This window comes from Antedon bifida, chromosome 8 (genome assembly GCF_963402885.1).
Source record: "Antedon bifida chromosome 8, ecAntBifi1.1, whole genome shotgun sequence".
Lineage (NCBI taxonomy): Eukaryota > Metazoa > Echinodermata > Crinoidea > Comatulida > Antedonidae > Antedon > Antedon bifida.
The window spans coordinates 17,471,286-17,491,204 of record NC_136233.1 but is presented as its reverse complement, the minus strand read 5'-3'; the positions used below and the strand labels follow the sequence as shown (position 1 = coordinate 17,491,204).

At 34.7% G+C, this 19,919-nt stretch overlaps 1 protein-coding gene across 1 annotated transcript; it reads right to left on the bottom strand.

Annotated features, from left to right (window-relative positions):
* Window positions 1–3,835: 3,835 nt before the first annotated feature.
* LOC144851019 (sacsin-like) lies at window positions 3,836–19,599 on the bottom strand. The gene is made up of 5 exons (XM_078708543.1): window positions 19,581–19,599; window positions 18,244–18,356; window positions 17,757–18,027; window positions 16,090–17,625; window positions 3,836–15,748 (listed from the first exon to the last, which is right to left on the bottom strand). The coding sequence occupies exons 1-5, from the start codon at window positions 19,597–19,599 to the stop codon at window positions 4,617–4,619; spliced, it is 13,071 nt and encodes a 4,356-aa protein (XP_078564669.1). The 3' UTR covers window positions 3,836–4,616.
* Between the last annotated feature and the right edge of the window lie 320 nt (window positions 19,600–19,919).

The following is a 19,919-nucleotide window of genomic DNA, read 5'->3' as shown; positions in this document are numbered from 1 at the left end:
AGAGAAACTTATCACAAAATCGGTTAAAATGATTTAATCAAATTTAAACAAACCGATTTGTTTTGTATCTCGCTCACCAAATACGGAATAATATGTCAAGTGCAGTGTTATGTAAACACTATAAGGCCTTGTCTTTTGAGGCGTGGGAGTACGATCACTAACACACCATGGAGTAAAGAATAATTAGCTCCTAAATTTCATTGGAGGAGTGCTGTTTATAGCCCACTTAAATGTGGTAAACGTGTACATACTAAGATACAACCAGTTGCTTATTAATGCCATACCTATTGAATGGAAAGAATCTATAGCGAGAGACCAATACGATGACGAACAAGTGAACACAATTGAGAAATCCTTGTTCCGAAAAGAGAACAAAGGTCAATTTTATTATAGGCACTTTGTAAATGAAATAGCTACCAATCCCATTGCAGAGGCAAAATGGGAAGTAGTGTTCAATAATGCTGAACTAGATTGGTATGAAGTATGGACAAATAAAATACACAATTTAAGCACATAAATAGAATTGCACAATTTAATTTTAAATTACTACACAATATTTTACCTTGTAAAAAAAGGATTAAAGATTGGAAAATAGTAGAAAACAATATATGTGACAGGTGTAAAAAAAGAAATTGAATGTGAATTACATATGCTAGTTGAATGTACAGTAATTCAAAATGTATGGCTTAAATTTAATGACCTCATATTTAAGTGTTTTCCAACAGAAGGTACTATCAATTGGTATAAAATAATAACAGGTACACGAAACATAATTGTAAATGAACTTATTTCATTATTCACATTTTGCATTTACAAATCATGCATTTTGGAAAAATTAGAAAAAAAAAATTAGAAAAAACATAAAGTGATATGGAATTTGTTTTCATTTGAATTGAAATCCTTAATTAGGCCTACAAATGAATATGAATGCAATTTTATTAAAGCAGACAAAAAATAGAAAAATGTAAAAACTAGCATTTTAGAGAACTTACCTTTCTCTGTTTTAATATATGCAATATTTTCATGTATCTGTACAGTACAATTTTAAATATACAATATGTATTATGTATCACTAATTATTTTATCAATGGTTCTATTATAGCTCCATCTGTATAGAGTCTATTTACCTTTATGCCAAATATGTATCTATATCGTTTTAAGAATGATTATTAATTAGAATTATTTATACTATTATACATTTAAAATGAGAAGAAATTACAATCAAGGTGGGTGATTCCCACGAAAGATTAAAAAAGAAGATACATCCAGCACACATACAGAACCTCTGAATGTGTTGAGTAGTGCAATTTGTGGCACACTACAATTTTTAAAATACAAAGTCTGCCACTATCAAAACTGAAACTGAATGACTATTACCTATTAAACTGAAACTGAATTAACATGACTATTACCTATTAAACTGAAACTGAATTAACATGTCTATTACCTATTATTAAACTGAAGTTAAATGCAGTTACATGTCCACACAGTAACATGTATGTAACAAAAGTAAAAACTAAAATGGCCTCTAATTAGACTACAAACTTTCGCACCTACCTAACTCAGCTGATACGAGTTCATGGTTAACGTGATCACAATTGCAAACATGAATGATCCAGGCCTAAAGTAATCACCAACAACCGAATATATCAACAGATTTACACACAAATCGAGTTGTTATTATATTGATTTAATGGGCGTTGCATTTGTAATGTATTCACACGTGACTACTAAACCGAATGATATTCTTCCACGTAAATATGGAATTTCCTACAGATTATATATGGAACGCCAAAAAGGACAGTTAAAGTTCAGTAAGCATTTATTGAAATAATGATTGTTACAATAGTATAGAAATTAGTAAAAACATTATATGATAAATATAAAGCAATATAAAGTTGTCTCTAGAGCCAAATATGGACCTACTGGACGTAAAACAAAGACGAGAAAGAATTCCGAAAAAGTAAAAGAACAGAACATGAAATGTATGGTAGTGAATTAAATAAAGCTAAACCCCATAACTAAATAATTAGAGGCGAGCAAAGTGTAAGTTAAATTCACTGCCATGTGGAATATTTTTTTTACAAATTCAGTCAGTTTTAATTACTCCATGTGGAAGGATATAGGTTTACATACTATACTCCACTTCCAGCGGGAAAAATGGCGTAGCCTAAACATTTTATAAATATTATAATATAATATTATAGAGAAGTCTCAGATATGAGATAAGAGTTTGGATGGAACATATTCAAGATAAACTCGTAAACCTCGAAAGGTTAATCCAAATAATAAATGCTAAAATATCATTTTTAGATTTTTCTGTAGAATTTAACACGAGTCCAACCTCATTTAATGATTAATTATTAAAGGTATGAATAAATCCACGAGTAAACCTTAAATTTAGGGTTAGTGTATCAAAGCAAAAGTTGTAATATGGATGTACCACAACCACCCTTAGGCCTACTTTTTTAAATAAACTCTCCATTTATTTTATTATTTTCTGTCGATGTTTCGACTGTTGTCTGTAAATCTGTAATTTCCAGCTCAAGGCCTATACTTATAAAACACCATGTGTTCTGCATGGAACCCCCGCAGTTTAAACGCGGACAAAACCACAGAAGAATAGCTTCTCTTTCTTGAGCTATACTTGCTCACTTTATTACTATTCATCCGTTCATCCGGTAAATTAAAACAAAAACAAACAGAGAAACAATTGATACGGCGCCATTAAGCACGTCCCTAACGTACACTACGGCTTATCACACATAATTCGCCGTTAACATGGGCATACTATCATCATTATGTCTATCAATCTTAACTAATTCATCAGTAAATAATAAATACAAATTATATAATGTAAATACCTGATACTAGGGCTCACTTATATATGATTATGTCTCCACACGGAGCATCAAAAGTGTACAACAACGTTAATACAACGTATCGCCTATTGTGCACCGCTCTCATACAATGAACAGTGTGACTACAACAAACCGTGACTAGCCTAATTTACATATCAAGGTGCGATGTACATACATAACACCATGTGTGCCAAAATATTTACCTTGTTACCAATATATAATAAATCAAAATGCGGTCTAGACTTGGCCTAAGCCTACCATTCATAATAATACAAAAAATCAGCCCGGTACACAATAATATTATAGCTATCTGTATAAAAAGCGTGACTTCCTCCCACGTCAGAATATATCTGAGACCGCTTTAATGTAATAATAATCATCATAAGGAAAATGGGTCTGTATGGTTGCAAGCTGATCAAATAATGTGTTTTGATCTTACAATTCATAAATACACAAAGCCAGTTATGCCTACGGTTGCGTATGGACGTGCCTCGTATGTTCCTCTTTTTCCCTTGCTTTTCGTTCCCACGCAAAACAAAGTTTGTTTAAAACATATGTAGTCTTTACTGTAAAATTACTATTATCGTATCTAACCCAGGACAACGCGATTGCAGTTTAGTAATTGATAATATTGATATTGATCCACTGGTAACAGAATTTACTATACTTGTCAACACTCACAAGCAACCTGGTAAAACATGTATAAAAATCGCATAATATTTGTTCAAACTGTTCATTTTCACTCTCTCGTTTGAATATTAGTATGAGTATATTATTCTATATATTAAAATAAAACAAATGAATTCATGAATTAATTAATTTGATTGTCACAAATTATTATAGCCCTAAACGAACTTTTATTTTCACGCTACAAATAATATTTTTTCACTGCTTCCTACATACAATACAGAAAAACACAATTGACAATAATAACAAACATACATACATTTTGTATAGAATAAGTGATCGTTTTATTAATTATATTTAAACAAAACATGATTGAGTTAACTTTGTCTATTGTGATTGCGATTGTCTTTAAAGATCAAAATTAATTAAACTTATAGGCCTAAGTAATTTGAATATTTACTATATTTCATTACACGCAGTGCCGCATACTGTAATCCGTACATGCCCCAAACCCCAAATACTCCCGAAATTATCTAACATTTTCTATATCTTACCATAAAATATAATCAAATTTCATTTAATTATTACACACAATTTTATTAAATTCTACATGTTAGAATTATGCTATCGTAGTAATTATTATTCATGCATATTTTCAATTTTTTGTTCCGTAACACAGATATAATATACCTTCACTACTTGTTGTTTTTCTACAATTTCAAAATTGTTCAATCTATCTACCACAACCACCGTCTCTTAAGTTACATATTGATGTTATTATACAGTAGTTATAAGTAATTTTTAAGTTCACAAACCTAGAAAGTCATAATAAGTTTGTATTCCAATAGCCTATTTAAAAAAATAGGGTGTATACCCTTGAGATAATAAAAAATATCTCAAAAAATGGCCGATAAGAAGTGATATCCGAAAGGATTTAAGCCTTCATCAATATTCGTACCTTAATTGTTGAAGAATATAAGTTCAAATCAATCTATTTTATCAAATTCAATTTATCAAATAAAAAAAATAATACGTTTCTTATTTACTTACAAGTTTGTACTTGAAAAAGCTAATGATTGGTAATAATTCTTAAAACATGCAACTCAACTTTATATCTACTTATTAATATTACTCTCTATTATAGTCAATAAGTTTGTCCATCATGTCTAAAATTATCTTTGCATTTAAGATACACTTGTCAGCATCCTCTCTGTTGTATATGTTATGCGGTATCTCGTTGCTATAACGACGTGGATAACGAGCGGCATTCTGATCTTGGCCGTATGTACATAGCTCATTTACATAGTTACGTAGACCAGATGGACACCTTGGAATATCTTCAACTGTGATTCTCAGCCAGTTAAGACTATGAGTCATATAGCCTTTTCCTGTATGTGATAATATAGCAGCTTTTAATGACTTCTCTGCTGCCTGCATACATTTATATGCAACCCATTCGTAACTAGGATTACTTCCATTATCATTACTGGCTGCCTGGAAGTCGTAGCGAGATTGCCTTTGCCATATGTTAGCTTGGCCTGGCGATGGTGTATATGCAAAATTACGATAATTAGTCCCGCCACTAAATCCACCAGTAGAAGTATAACTTCTTCTGTAATTTCCAGCTCTTTGATTCCAAGTTCTATAGTGGTGCTGCCATTTTCCAGAATCACTTGGATAGTAGCTTCTTTCAGCCGATACTTTGCTCCTAGGAAGCCCCTTTTCTAAACGATCTATTTCATTTATCAGATGCTTAAAAACTTCAGTACAAAAGTCTTCATTACCTGGATTTTTATCCGGATGCCATTTCAAGTATAATCGTTTGATTGCTTTTTTTCTTTCACTATCTTCTAGTTTCCAAATCTCTTCAAGTTTGTCTGACAATTTGTTCTTAGCATCGTCAAGATTTTCACAGACTGGTGGTGTAGGGTCTTCACTGTCATGCAGAGGAGCAACATAAGGCTGTAAGTCTGTGGAATATGTGTCCTTGCGCGATAGCCATTTGTATAGACTAAGTGTGCCCACGGTACTTTCTTTCCCATAGTTAATAACATACATTATCTTGAGAGAGCTTCCTGAAGTATTACATGTGATTTTCTGTAATATTTGGGCATACACAAATTCTTCTTCATCTGTTTCATATACAACATACTCCCCAACAGTAAACTCATTAAATGGGTCATTGTCTAATGAATGAACTACATCATCTGGTACAGGAGATCCCAGCTTTGGCAGCGCCATTCTATCAGTTTTAATAGCATCTAGTGCTTGAATGTTAAGCAAACTTAACGCCTTCTGTATTTTGTTAAGATCACTATTTATCATCTTCAAAACTGCCTTGAAATGTAGCACCCCCGTGAGGTCACAAATAACCTCTGCCAATGTCATTTGTAAATCAAGTAAGTTACCTGGTTCATCATGATGCCTTATAAAAATTGTCACAGGTTGTTTTCTCTCTAGGAAGCATTCTGATTCACGATTGCTTTCTTCAATCACTTCGCCCAATTGCTCAAGATGCGTTTCCAAATTGCTGATACATTTAATGGCAAGATGTTCACTAGATAGAGTTAACAATGTGTTTACAAGAACATTTTCTGTGAGTTCCACTCTCTTTTGGTTAGCCTCATGTTTCAAAATACGACAAATACCTTGACGGAATTCCATGGATTGAAGTTGACGTTGAATGCACTGTAGTTGTTCACAAACTCCTTCTTTGGCATAAGAACATTCACTTTGATTAAAACCCATGGTCTCTGTCGTCTGTTCACTGAATTTAGAAGGTTTTATTTCTGTAGGCATGTTTTCAACATACATAGTTGCAGCACTCTCCAACTCAAATTCTTTGAAGTCGAAGAGAATAGTTTTGTCATTTTTCACGTTCATTCTAACCTCAAACATTGGTTTGTCGTAGTACATCAAGGTGCTTGAATCAACGAGTTGATACGCTCGATTAGGAAGGTACAATGTCTTTATATCTTGCAACCAATCTGTTTCCTTATGATTTTCGAAGATTTTGCAAACAACAAACTTTATCATAGACTTCAAATTTGGGTTGTCAACAAACGGATTTTCGTTTATATCATCCTGAACCATTGTCAAAAGTTCACAGCATTGCCAAATAGAAGGTTCATCCTGAGCACCAAGACGGCTGAATAGGTCCATATATGGGACAAAGGCGTCAGGTATTGCACAGATGTATGGTGTAAGTACATGAGCTTTCTTCATATATCTCACGGAATATTTCGGAGAGATGAGTAATGTATCGTCAGAAGCTAACAGCATGGGAATGTCTTTTAATTCTTCCAGAATGCCATCAGGATTACTTTCTCTGCATTTCTTAGAAAAATATTCATATATTGTTTGCAATACATCATGTAAAGTTTGTTGGCATGCAGAAGATGTAGCTTCTCCTCCAGTTCTTTTTGAACGGTTATATTTTTCTTTTAGATGGGTGCATATATTTTTAGTATGCTGGAGAACAATTCCAAGTGATGGTATTTCAGACACATTTAATTCTTGAAAATTTGTGGTATGTATTCCATGCCTACGATTAAACGGTTTAGGAATTACCACTTTGGCGGGAACAGCGTAATCGGGTAAAATGCTTGCACTAGTCCAAACAAGGTGAGTATTTGTCTTAGTTAAGGCACCGTTATATGATATACCCACTTTTTCACCTTCTTTAAAACGTTCGTGAAGTTTCAGCAAGTTCTTTTCCAATGAACGTGGCACTAAAAATGTAATGTCGCGTAATTTTCTTAAGAAAAATACATCACTCTTCCATTCTTCACTATTATTAATGTACTTCACAAGGTCTTTAGATTTCTGTAGACCTACATGTTCCTTAACAGCAATCATTTCAGCAATTTTCTTTGCAAATTTCAAAATCATATCTTCTTCGGGTTTTGTTTGTAAGCCTAGATCTATCATCAATTCTCTCCAATTGCTCTTATAAAAAGGATATGGCAAGAACATGTCAGGTTGTAGCATATGTTGGAATATTGTATCTGAATTATCAAAGTAATCACATATACGTTTTAACGGCTGGTCTTTATGAGATATTAGAGGAATGTACTTCAAACCCATGTCACATATCATGGATGACCTTTCTAAGTTATCATGATCAAGTATACATCGTATTCGATCCATGTGTCGAATTCTTGCTTCATCAGTAAATTTATGGAATTGTGGGAGGATGAACTTTTTGTAGACTTTTGATTCCGTACATTCCGCTAAACCAACAAGTTTATGTAGTTTTTTTAATGACCTATCATCCTTAATAAATTCCGCCTTTGATTCAGATAACCATTTTTCTTTTTCAATTTTGGGAATTCCAGAATGAAGAACAAAGTGCTTTTTGCTGTTATTTAAAGTAATGCATTCATTGTGAATGGAAAGGTAGCAGGGCAACTTTTTCAAATCACAGACATGCTGTTCATTTATCTGTGATCCACAAACAAACCGTCCTAAATACAACAAAATATTGTGTCTGTCTTCATCATTTAATGAATCAAATGCTATGTCATTTGCTTCTAACAACCGAACTAAACTTTTCAATATTCTTCCAGGTGTACTTCCAGTGGCAATAAATCGTTTGACAAATTCAATAGTAGACCTGTCAGAGATAGCTAAAGTGCCAGACCTACAGACATTATGTGTCCAAAAAGTAGACTCATCTAACACAGGAAGTTCCATCTTGGTAAGAGCATCCCTAAGTGTACCATCGGCTACATTGTTAGGGAGGACTGTGTCTGCTTCAGAAAACGGCATTAAAAAATTCACCTTCAAAGGTGTTTGGATTCTTACTTGAATAGGAAGAACAGACCAGTTATCCATCAGTTTCCTAATACGAGTGCATTCGTTGTCATAAGACCAGCAGTCACTAATTTCAAATTCTTCTTTCAAAAAATCCCAGAGTTCTTTAATCCAAGTTTTGTTTGGCACTTCATCACTCTGAGGATCCCAAATTACTTTATGATTTGCATTTTGTAGGTTTGAATTAGTATTTAGCCTTTCTACAAGATCGTTAATGCTGAATCTGTTGATTTCAAGTGACTCTACTGAGAAGTGACATTGAGCGCGACTGTGTATAAACTCGTTCCAGCATTTTGGAAGTAACTTGTACCTTCTTGACAGGAACGTTTTACTTGTTGTACCAAACCTCCGTAATTGTAAGTCTTGCGTGAGCAGCATTGGCATACCGTTTAAGGTAATATTTCCACTCTGTAATTTACCGTACAAATCAATATACTCAAGTAGTTTAAAGTAATTTTTTTCACCATTAATGCTTGTATTAGCGATGTCACAAGGCAATTCACCTGGAGAGAATTCATGTTTGAGGAAATCCACAACGGAATCCGGAGAGACTTTCTCGACTGAGTATATTTGGCGTACTCCAGTCTCACTTGGTGACGTTGCTGTAATCAGGCTATTGTAGACATAATCAGGAACAATTGCTACTTTGAATCCTATCTGTTGAAGAATTGGAATTGTGTGGTTTAGTAATTGCATCTCAGATTTATCTTCTGTATAAAAGTAAGCTTTTTGTCCAAAGGATCCAGAAGAAGCGGGGAGCCATGTTAATGAGAAAGAACTTGCAAAGCCAAAAAAACCTTTATTTAGAAATCTGACCACCGGAAACATTGACATATGATTTTGAAGAAAATTGACAAACACGTGTGCAGCCAATTGTTTCCAACCTGTATACACTTCATTTAAATCTGGAAAATAATGCCAATAAAACGCCATCTTCTTGTTCATCTCTTCAGAAGAACAAGCCATTATTGATGTACTTTCATTGAAAAGTTCGAAGATTCTATCTCTCAATTGCAGTAAAAGGTGAGAGTAAGATTGAGCAATAACCCGGCATTTAACATACTCATTCCATTTATCATTTTGCGAAATATTTGATAAATGTCGCCTACTTGAATCAAGACTGAAATGTCCATTAATACTGACAGGCATGTTGGTATCTATTGGAAGAGGTAGGAAGCAATATGTACGTTGAGTACATGTTGTCGATAAGCATGCTGCTATGCCACCTCGTGGTAAGAGTTTCAAATTTCCATTCTCGTATGCGGATGATAATAAATCCGGAATCTCGTAAGTCGATCCTATACGTTGATTAATTAACCATACTTGTTTTTCACCAAATATGTCTGAAATTCTCATTTCATATGTAACCTCTTTCATGACGAGTCCTTTTATGCTAGATTTCTTAGCACAAGCCTTTACATAGTGGTGGAACTCCTCTCGTGTTTTCCTATCTTTTGGTGATAACTCAGCACTCACCCAGTAATCGGTTTTCATTTTATTGTATTTATCAATATGTGAAATTGTAATCTTTGTTAGATTATTTAAATACAATAACATATGAAACGCTTTTGATTCAAACATTTTAAGCAATTGTTGCATTTTGTTGCTATCGAATATCTCCTTGCTCATTGGTGCCTGATTATTCAAAGAATTGATGTAATTCCTCATTCTTGTAGTACGTAAAGGAAACCTAAACAAAGTACAACCATGATTTGTTATTGTTTCCAACCGAAAACAAGAGAGAGCCCCTCGAAATACTTCATTCACTTTTGGTGAAATATTAAACTGGAATCCTGGTGAATCTGCAGTGGCCTGATCAATGAAAGCACAGTGCGGATCGAAAATACAAAGCGTGTCGTTATTACTTAAAAATGAAGGGCAATCTGTAAGATGGTATACAGAATTGAACCCTATTCCATATTGACCTGTCTTATCTGGATGCTCAGATTTTGCACCAGTTCCAAGCTCTTGAATTCCCTTTAAGTCATCTTCTGTGAAAGGTTTGTTGTTGAAAACACACAATGCTGGTCCAAGAGTTTGTTTCCAGGGTTCACAGAATACATTTTTATCTGAATGTTGCCGTTCGTCAAATATAAAATTAATTTCGTCGGCCCCGGCGTCGTCAGAATTCTGTAGCAGCTCTTTGAATATTGATTCATCACAAGGATACCCCTTCAGTATCTCACCGATTCGATTAGTCAGTTTCTGAACTTGCCCAAACATTGTACCATATTTAAGTTCCAATCCATGCTTTGAAAGTACACTTGTTCTTATATCTTTAATGCCTATACATGCTGCCAATTTGTGGGGAATTCGGTCATGACACAAAATTTCTCCTTCTATGGCATCATCTGAAGTGTCATGAAGACAAAAGCTCAGTTCATCAACTGGCCTCAACTGCCCTTGTTTATCAGGAACTAAAATGCTGCGTACATCCTCGGGTACATCTTCATTTCGTTTGCAATCTGCAATACTTTGAACCATGTCAATGGAAACTTGTAAATCATCTCCTTCAAGCGCCTCTTCTTGGTACTTTAATTTAAGGTTATAGCTGACATCTAACAAGGTAGAATAACAGAAGTCGTCTTCAATGCCTAACAATTTAAAAAGTGGTTCATGCTTTCGAAGTTCAGTTGGTAGCTTGTAAAGATACGGATGGAATTCTCTTTTGCACTTTAGTGCAACTTTCTCAATCTTCATAAATCTTCCAGAACATAAGACAACCGTTGAATTCTGCAATTCTTTACGAAGGGTGTCTTCACAATCACGCAGTTTTCCAAGATGTGAATATATATGTGTACACATGCGCAAAACAATAGATTCGTTTTCTACGAGGTGCTCATTATTAATTTTAGTTAACTGTTTAAGTTGCTGCGTGACGTCATGACAATATGATAAGCCCATTTCCTTTGCTAGATTAAATATCTGACGTACACTTTCTGCATTTTGGCAACATTTAAAAACAACTTCATCAACGATAGGTTTTACAAAACATACTGAATCTGTGTAGGTGGAAGGATAAATCTGTTGATTGGCACATACAAAATTTCCCCACTCGGTGAACCATGGAAATTCCTTTGGAAAATCTTTGGGTCTTTCTAAAACTGGCAATATTCGTAAACCTGAAATTTCTTCTTTAAACTCTTGATCAATTTTCAATCGTTTTTCTTCCAAAAACATCATGAACCATTGTAGTCTCATTATCTTGTGTTGCCTATTATGCTTACTCTTTTCAATAACTTGAGCTCTATTTAGAAGTTCTGAGAACTCTATATTATTCTTTATCATTCCAAGTTCAACCATAATTTGCATTCGTGTCTCGTCTTGAAAGGACTCACTTGGGAAACGATTTTCTTCAGGTTCAAACAGTTGTGCTACTTTCCCATCCGGGTGTACGACATTAGATATCATTTTTAAATGATTAGTACTGCCGGTTGGAATGCACGCTATGGTCGTTAAGAGCATTTTATACAGCGGTCTCTTATAACTGTCAATAACATGCATTGTTAATCTGCTACGAATATCATTTTCAATTTCGCTGATGTTAGGAAAAAATATTTCTTCGAAAAATCGCTCTTCAGTGTATGTTATTGTATTCAAATAGTCACCACAACCGGCACTTAAAAGTCCCTGGACAACTTTATCCGGGATATCTACAACATATTTTCCATGTGAAATGAATTTCTGAAGAACTGTTTTCACATTATCAGTAATAGTAGTACTCTGAACATCTGGCTTGTAAATTACGATTGAATCAAAATTTAACCATTTATCATCCTTTGAGAATACGCATGGTTTATCTCCAGAACCATCAATTCCATGCACGATAGCCATGTAGAATGCTTTTAACAGAGGAAAACATTCACTTTGCTGAGGAATCTGTGATTCATCTGGCCAAAGGTCATACATTTGGGCAGTTCCAAAGTATTTCTGTGCTTCTTCGTGTTTTAATAAGCTTACATAGCTTCTAGTAATGATATCCACAAAAATGGCTTCGTTCCAATCAGATTTTTCGTCCACACCATATTGTGCAACTCTTCTCCAAAGACTACGCCTATCAGTAGATACCACAAAATTACCATTTATATGACAAGGTACACCACATGCTGGTATTGAAAGTGGTAGAAAGCAGAATATTTCACCTTGTTTAAGACTGCTGTTGACAGGAACCGCTACTCCCCCACAAGGAATTTTAAATCGTGATGTAGACGTATTGTTTAGTTTTTTGAATAAATCTAGAGCTTGTGATTGGCCCATTGCAGTAAACACTAACCAATCTCTGCAATCTTTCGAAGTAATATGATGAAACAGATCAGCTCCCTCTGGTGTTAGACAATGTTCAACACTCACCATTGTTAATGTAGATGGATAGTCACCTATATACTCCTTTTGTGACAGATACTGAGAAGCTTCACGCAATATGCTGTTCTGCATGTCAAACTTATTTTCTTCATCTTGATCATCTAGTGAAGCGTTTATCTTTTTCAGGTATTGTTTTGGATATTTTTCGACAGAGAATAGTTTTACAGCATGCGTTGGCTTTTGACGAGATCCTAAATGATAAACGGATACCTTCATTACATGTTGCGTAAACAGAAGTAGTTTCTCCGACGTTTCGTTTACATTTTTCATTAACTGAACAATGTCATCTTCATCAAAGTATTTATCACTTATCTGACTTTCAATTCCCATGGCACGCTGTCTTAATGACAAACGGAACAATGTTCCATTAAAGTTAACTTTATTACTTTGGAAAATATCACATCCAAAAATGTCCTGATACGGTTGGAATTGATCCTTGAATCTCCGTAAAGTAGCTTTACTTCGATTTAGATCAATCCTAATGCCAGGGTTACTTTTATCTCTCAGTTGACTATCCAAGTAGTTTGTGTGAGGGTCAAGAAAACCAATCATACCACGAGACAAGAAACTAGGAACGTCTGTTATATGATAAACAGAATTGAAACCTAAACCGAACGTGCCGATCTGCACCTGATTGTCTTGTTTTGTTCTCCCGCCAATTTTGGTGATATTCTCAAAATCTGTATCACTGAATGTTGCATCGTTATAAACCCATAATGCAGGACCGTTCCATGCCTTCATGCCTTTATCTAATAGCTTTGATTTTAACTCACTATTTGTGCGCATATCAATCATAAATTTAACCTCAGTGGCACCTGCATCATCAGCGTTTTGAATCATCTCTTTGGCAATGGAATCTTCAATGTATCCACTGTCAAGAATGTTTTTTAATCTTTGAGTAAGATCCTCTTTTTGACCAGCTTGTTGAAATCCTGCTAGTGACATGGCACCGCTAAACTTTTGAGCCAGTGAGGCTACACCAAGACGTTGGTAAATCTTACGAGGAACACTTTCATGCACCAATTTTATTTCTTCAAAATCGTCATCATTTGACCACTCCTCGTTTGGAAAGCATACATCATCACACGTAGCAAACTTCAGGCAATTTGAATTTGCAGTGGCCACAGGAAGCAAAATTCGATCTCTAACCTCGTCGGGCAGTTGTTCATCGGAAAATTGTGTCAAGTTTATAATAGATTCAATGATATGTATTACCAGATCTCTATCATCGTTAATGCGCTCTTCTTTCACGTTACCATTAGCTTTTTCATGGAATTGCACAATTTCCTCCAACAATCCAAGCATTGGTTCGGTCTCACCATCAAATGTTGTACTTGCTCCAAACTCATTAAATAAGTGTGTGTACGCATTTAATTTTGGAGAAAGAGTATATAGGTATGGTTCTAAGCTACGCCTAGTTTTTTTGATTAAAATTTGTCTCGGTGCAACAAAACTTTGTCCCGTCCAAACAAGTTTGTCCTCATGCTCTCTAAATGATTTAAACTCATTTATGTTACTTTGCATAACGTAGTATATATCGGGTAGTATTCTTTCAATGGTATCTATGAGATCTGTGTTCCTAGTTTGATGCTGATCAGTTAGAAAGCTTACTATGTTCTGTAGATGTGTGTAAATCGACTTTAATGGAGGTTTTAAATCCCACTTGAATCTTTTAGACAGTTGGTTGTACTCATTTGAGACAAGAGCCAGTGTTGAGCCAACTAAAGGTGCGTGTGAGACAGATGTTACATCTTTTGGTGAGGCTAGAGTGTGATTTGACTGGAACCAAGGAAATTCTACTGGGTATATCTGTTGATCTACAATCTTTACCACAGGAACCCATTGATGGTTTTCAAGGTATGTAAGCAGATTCATATCATCCAGAATTTGGTGAGAACATTCTAACAGTTCACATAAAGCATGGGCTTTACCTTCGTCGGGATGTACCATTAGGAGTTCTACACATCTTTTAATTTCCAAAGGTTTTACTTGCTTATGTGTTTTTAATCCAAGCTGTAGTAGGATATCTCGATAATTACAGTCAAATGGTGCAGCAGGAAATAAATCCTCTTCTCCTCTAAACAGCTTGCTTAAAAGGTGATCGGACGGATCAAAACATTCAGATGCCTTCTGAAGATTCCCGTTTTGTAAAGGGATAAATGGTTTGTCTTGTATTGTTTTTATTATTTTCGACCTGTACGTCTTATTGACTTCGTCCCACCTGTCCATTATCCAAATGATTAATTCTGTCAACTTCTTGTTTTCTGTGCATTGAATCATTTGACACAGCACATCTTCTCTTGGACATTGTTTAAGGCTTAATTTAGAGGCCAAAATTCTGGAATCTTCACCTGATACATCAATAATGTCCTCACTTGTTTGAAAGTCGACTGGAAGAGTATCTTTACTTGCTGTCCTTAGCTCCTTGCCGTTTTCCATGGCTGCCTGGAATCTATTGGTTCTTCCTAAGACGCCTGTTACCTTATCAAAGACAGCAAGTTTTACTATAATATTTATTTCTTCAGTTGTCATATTATTTGGAATATCTTTCAAAAATGCCCTCAACAACTCTACATTATTCACAGATAGTTTATCAACATCATCCTTAAATGTTTCACTAGTTTTGGATTCCGCATAAATTCGTAAGATGTCTGTGGGTTGTGCATAGTGGAAGTACTTTCTCCATTTAGAAGGAGGAAGAGTCACAAATTCTGCATTATCAAAGTTAACAGGAATCAGATGCAGTTGTGGTAGTATATCTTCGATACTTGATTTGTTTCTGCTACTGGTGACAACAATGTGAGAATTCTGTTGGAATCGAACTAATCTGATGTTATCACGGTCTTTGCTGAAGTTGGTGGGAACCAGTGTAATACCTTCAAATTCTTGGATGTTACACTCTGCATCATTACAAACGTTTCTCTGTATGAAATTCCAGATTAGTTCAAGCCAACTCAGCGGCGGATGACCATTCTTGTCAGGACACCATATGACAGCTGGTTGTGTTAACCAATCACGTGGCAATGCTTCCTTGAGCAAAACTGAAATAATTGTTGGTTTAAGTTTCTGAACCTGGTTTATACCTGAAAAAGAATCAATTTAATATGTAAGAAACAGTAACATTATCTGTAAATGAATCTGGGTCTTGGAAACTTCTACATTATTAGGCCCAAACATAAAGCAGTTTTATTAAAATGTTGTCCAACATTTAAGTTTTGTCTACCTACTTATGTTATTGCACGTCTAAATTTCAAAATACTAAATATTTTATATAATTATCTTGTATTGTTATACAGATGGTGTTAAGCTTGATTAGTTTTAATAAATATATATTATCACCCTCTGTCAATATATGATTTTTGTTCTTGGTGACAATAAAGTTTGAAACTAAATAAAACGCACTCCAAAACTCCAAATAACTTACCTGTTTTTTCACTTTCAATAATGATCTTTTCCTTCAGTGATTCTTTTAGATTTTCTTTAATAAATCTATTGCTTAAACCTGGTACCAGATCCATTGTGCAATCATTTGATGCAAAGAAGATCGCATTAGTATCTCCAGAAGCGAATTTACAAAACGATCCATCAGCTACTGGCAACAACTCAAATCCTTGCAGATCAATAAAATCATCATCGTCTAGTAAGTACTCTAAGAGGTTGATCTTTTCACAACTGGTGAGGTTGCTCAAACAAACATTACGTAAGGTGTCACGAACAAGTTTAGGAGTAATACGGTTTCCACACTTCTCAACTGTCTTTATGATATTTGGATAGTGTTTTATCGACACAATCGGCATGTTGTGTTTTAGAAGAAGTGTTGAAATAAGGTGTTGTGTTTCTTCAGGAACTTTCTCAAGAAGTTCAAATATTGCAGTATTAGTACTTATCCACTCACCATTACCAACTTCACTAAAGAACACTTTCTCATTGAGTAATTGTTTGAACAGTTCAGGACACATTAACTCCTTCCAGGGATCATTAACTTTCTCTATGTCAGGCCACGTCTGATACACACATTCAACAGAACATTGTCCTGTTTTATGTAATTCGATAGCTTCTAGAATGAGCTTCACATATGCTTTTGGAACAAGGATCTGTAGAAGAAGTTGGTTCCATTTTGACATCTTATTATCACGATCTTTAACAGGCCATTTAATTGAACGACGGTCATCACTAACACCAAAATCAGCATTTACATGTACTGGTAACCCACTGCAGTTCTCTTCTGATGGGAGCGGGAGAAAACAGAATGTCCTGCCTTCGATCATCTGCACCTGGTGGCTTGTGGAAACGTGCATGGCTACACCAACCAATGGAAGTCGGTCATGTTCTTTTGCTAATTTAAACATTTCAGATTCTGGATCTAGATTTCCAATATAATTACTGACAAGCCACTTGTACTCAATGACTGTATGGTTCTCTAAATTATCATATTCCTCTACCTGAATATTAATTGGGAATATTGTGGAAAATGGTTGTTTGTGATGTTGTCGTTTACTGTCCTTAATAGATGCTACCATGTCGTTCCTAATTTTCTTAACATCACCTTTGGTTTCATCTGACAGTTTTACAGAAAATGGAAAGATTTCCTTATCAGGAATTGCTCCTACAGTTATACTTTCTATATTCTTTAGAAATAGTAGGACTATTTTTGCATCATCAACAAACCAATTGAAATATGTTCTTATATCATTTTCATCTGTAAGGACATCTGAAATCACCGATCGTTCGTTACGAAGAGGAAAGCGAAATATTGTTCCCTTGAACTTGTCTTCTACAGGGATCGGATCTCCAAACAAATTTGTATATGGTGCAAATTGGTCAGCGAAATTCGGATTTCTGAAAACACTAGTCTGTATGTGGAATCTACAACCAGGCTGCTTTTTACCTTTGTACTCAAACAACTTCTCACTGGGATCCATAAATGCTAAATAATCGCCACTGAGAATGCTTGGAAGATCTAAAGGTTAAAATAAATGTTATTTTTTAACATTAACAAAGTATAGCCCATAAATATTTTTTGCATGAAGAATTCTTGATGCAAAATGACACACCACAAACACACAACGTGCTAGTAAATAGCACATTTACCTGTCAAATGATATACAGATACAAATCCCATTCCAAATCGGCCAACTTTTGTTGGATCATCCCTCTTTTTAGATATCGATACATTCTGTATGCTTATCCAGTCATCGTCACGAAATGTTGCATCATTGAAAGCACACAACGCTGGCCCTTGGTAAGGTGACAAATCGCCAATTCCTTTCCCTCGATACAAAAGATTGGTGCCATGTTGTCTTCCATCATATAAAAACTTGACCGTCCCAGCTCCAGCGTCATCTGCATTCTGTGTCAACTCCTGTAGAAATATTGTTGCACAACTTTATCAAATCAAAATCTAATTAATTTGTACAGTACTGAATTATTTGTAATGTGCACAATTACAAATATACAATTTACAAAAGCTCTATTTTCTGACAAATTTGTATCATTGATAAGTTGACGGGGAATTGAATAAAAGACCCTAACGTAACTAGGCCTATAATGAGGACTATAATAATTACTATATAAATACCTTCAACAATTGACCACCAGTGTAATTTCGAAGTATTTGCTTGACGTAGTCTACCAGTGGTGGTTCTTTTTGTCCAAAACCAAAATCTTTATTTAAAAAAATAAGCGTCTTTTCTAATAATAATAATAATAATTTAGGTATTTGTATAGCGCTAGAATCAACTAAACTGAAGTAAAAATCAAAGGCGCTTATATTGGATGTTCAAAAGATGCGTTTTAAGTTCTTTTTTAAAAATAGCAATAGAAGTTGATTTAATAAAACGACGAGGGAGAGAATTCCAAAGATAAGCAGCAGAGAACATAAAAGACCTTTGTCCATAAGATTTGGTGTTAATTCTAGGAACAAGTAGTAGGTTTTGATCAGTCTAACGAAGACAAGCAAGAGGGGTGTGGGAGGGAAGAAGATCAAGGAGATAAGTAGGTTGTTTAAGAAGTAGCGCTTTAAATGTTAGTAAAAGGATCTTATATTTTATACGGGAGTCAATAGGTAGCCAATGAAGGTTATATATAATAGGAGATATGTGTGAGGATCTTCCAGTAAGAGTTTTAGAGACGTTGAAGTCGATTCATTAAAGATTTCGGTAGGGCAAAAAAAAGAGAGTTGCAATAATCAAGACGAGAAGTGACAGAGGCATTTATTAATGTAGAGGCAGTACGCTTTGACAGATACTTTCGAATGCAAGCAATGTTACGTAGATGGAAGTTAGTAGTTTTTGTAACATGACTTATATGTTTGTTGAAGGATAATAATCCATCAAAATAAACCCCAAGATTTTTAACAAAAGGTGATGAAAAAATTGTACAGGAATTAAAAGAAATCAAGGGAATATTTAATTTGGAACGTATGTGTTAGATGGAAAAAATGATAAATTCGGTTTTAGAATTGTTAAGCAAGAGCATGTTGGATGATAGCCAGGATGATATTTTAGAGAGAAAACTTTCAATTCGTTTAGTTATATCGTGAGATTCAGAAGGATTAAAATCGACATATAGCTGTAAGTCATCAGCATATAGGTGGTACGAAGCTCATTATATATGGTCACTGTCACCAAAAATGGTTGTGAATGGTAAAATTGTGGGTAGGAGGATTAAACGTGTCTGTGTTCTAAAGGTCTGTCTATACTACACTACCAAAACTTTAAAAAGTGTGATCTGCCCAAATATGGTAGTGATATACCCAAATACCCATATTATATGCACATCTCATTTTTTTAAATGTTTCTCAATAATGACTGTGACGATATATATATATATACAAAAGCATCGCAAGCGAATGTTTACACGCTCTTCATTGTGATTACATAATTACAATGCTCGAAAAACCTGCTTAATACTTACCAATCTCCTCTTCGTTCATGATCACAGCCTTACCCAAATTCAACTCCTATGTATAGAAAAATTGAATATGCCAATTATAATTACTAAAAGTAACCGTAGATATTGATATAATGTTTGCGGTACGCCAGCCACGTATTGAGTTTCTCGACGCTTCGATCAATATACTTTGCTCGTCCTCAGGAGTGAGAACGGTCAAATTATATTAAACGTCGAGAAATCGCAACAGTTCTTTACTAGGTATATGTGGTGCACCGAAAACTCCATCAACATTTGATTTCGCCATGCCAACCTTCTAACAATAAATAATTGGAACGCGCTCTATAAAATCAATACATTAAA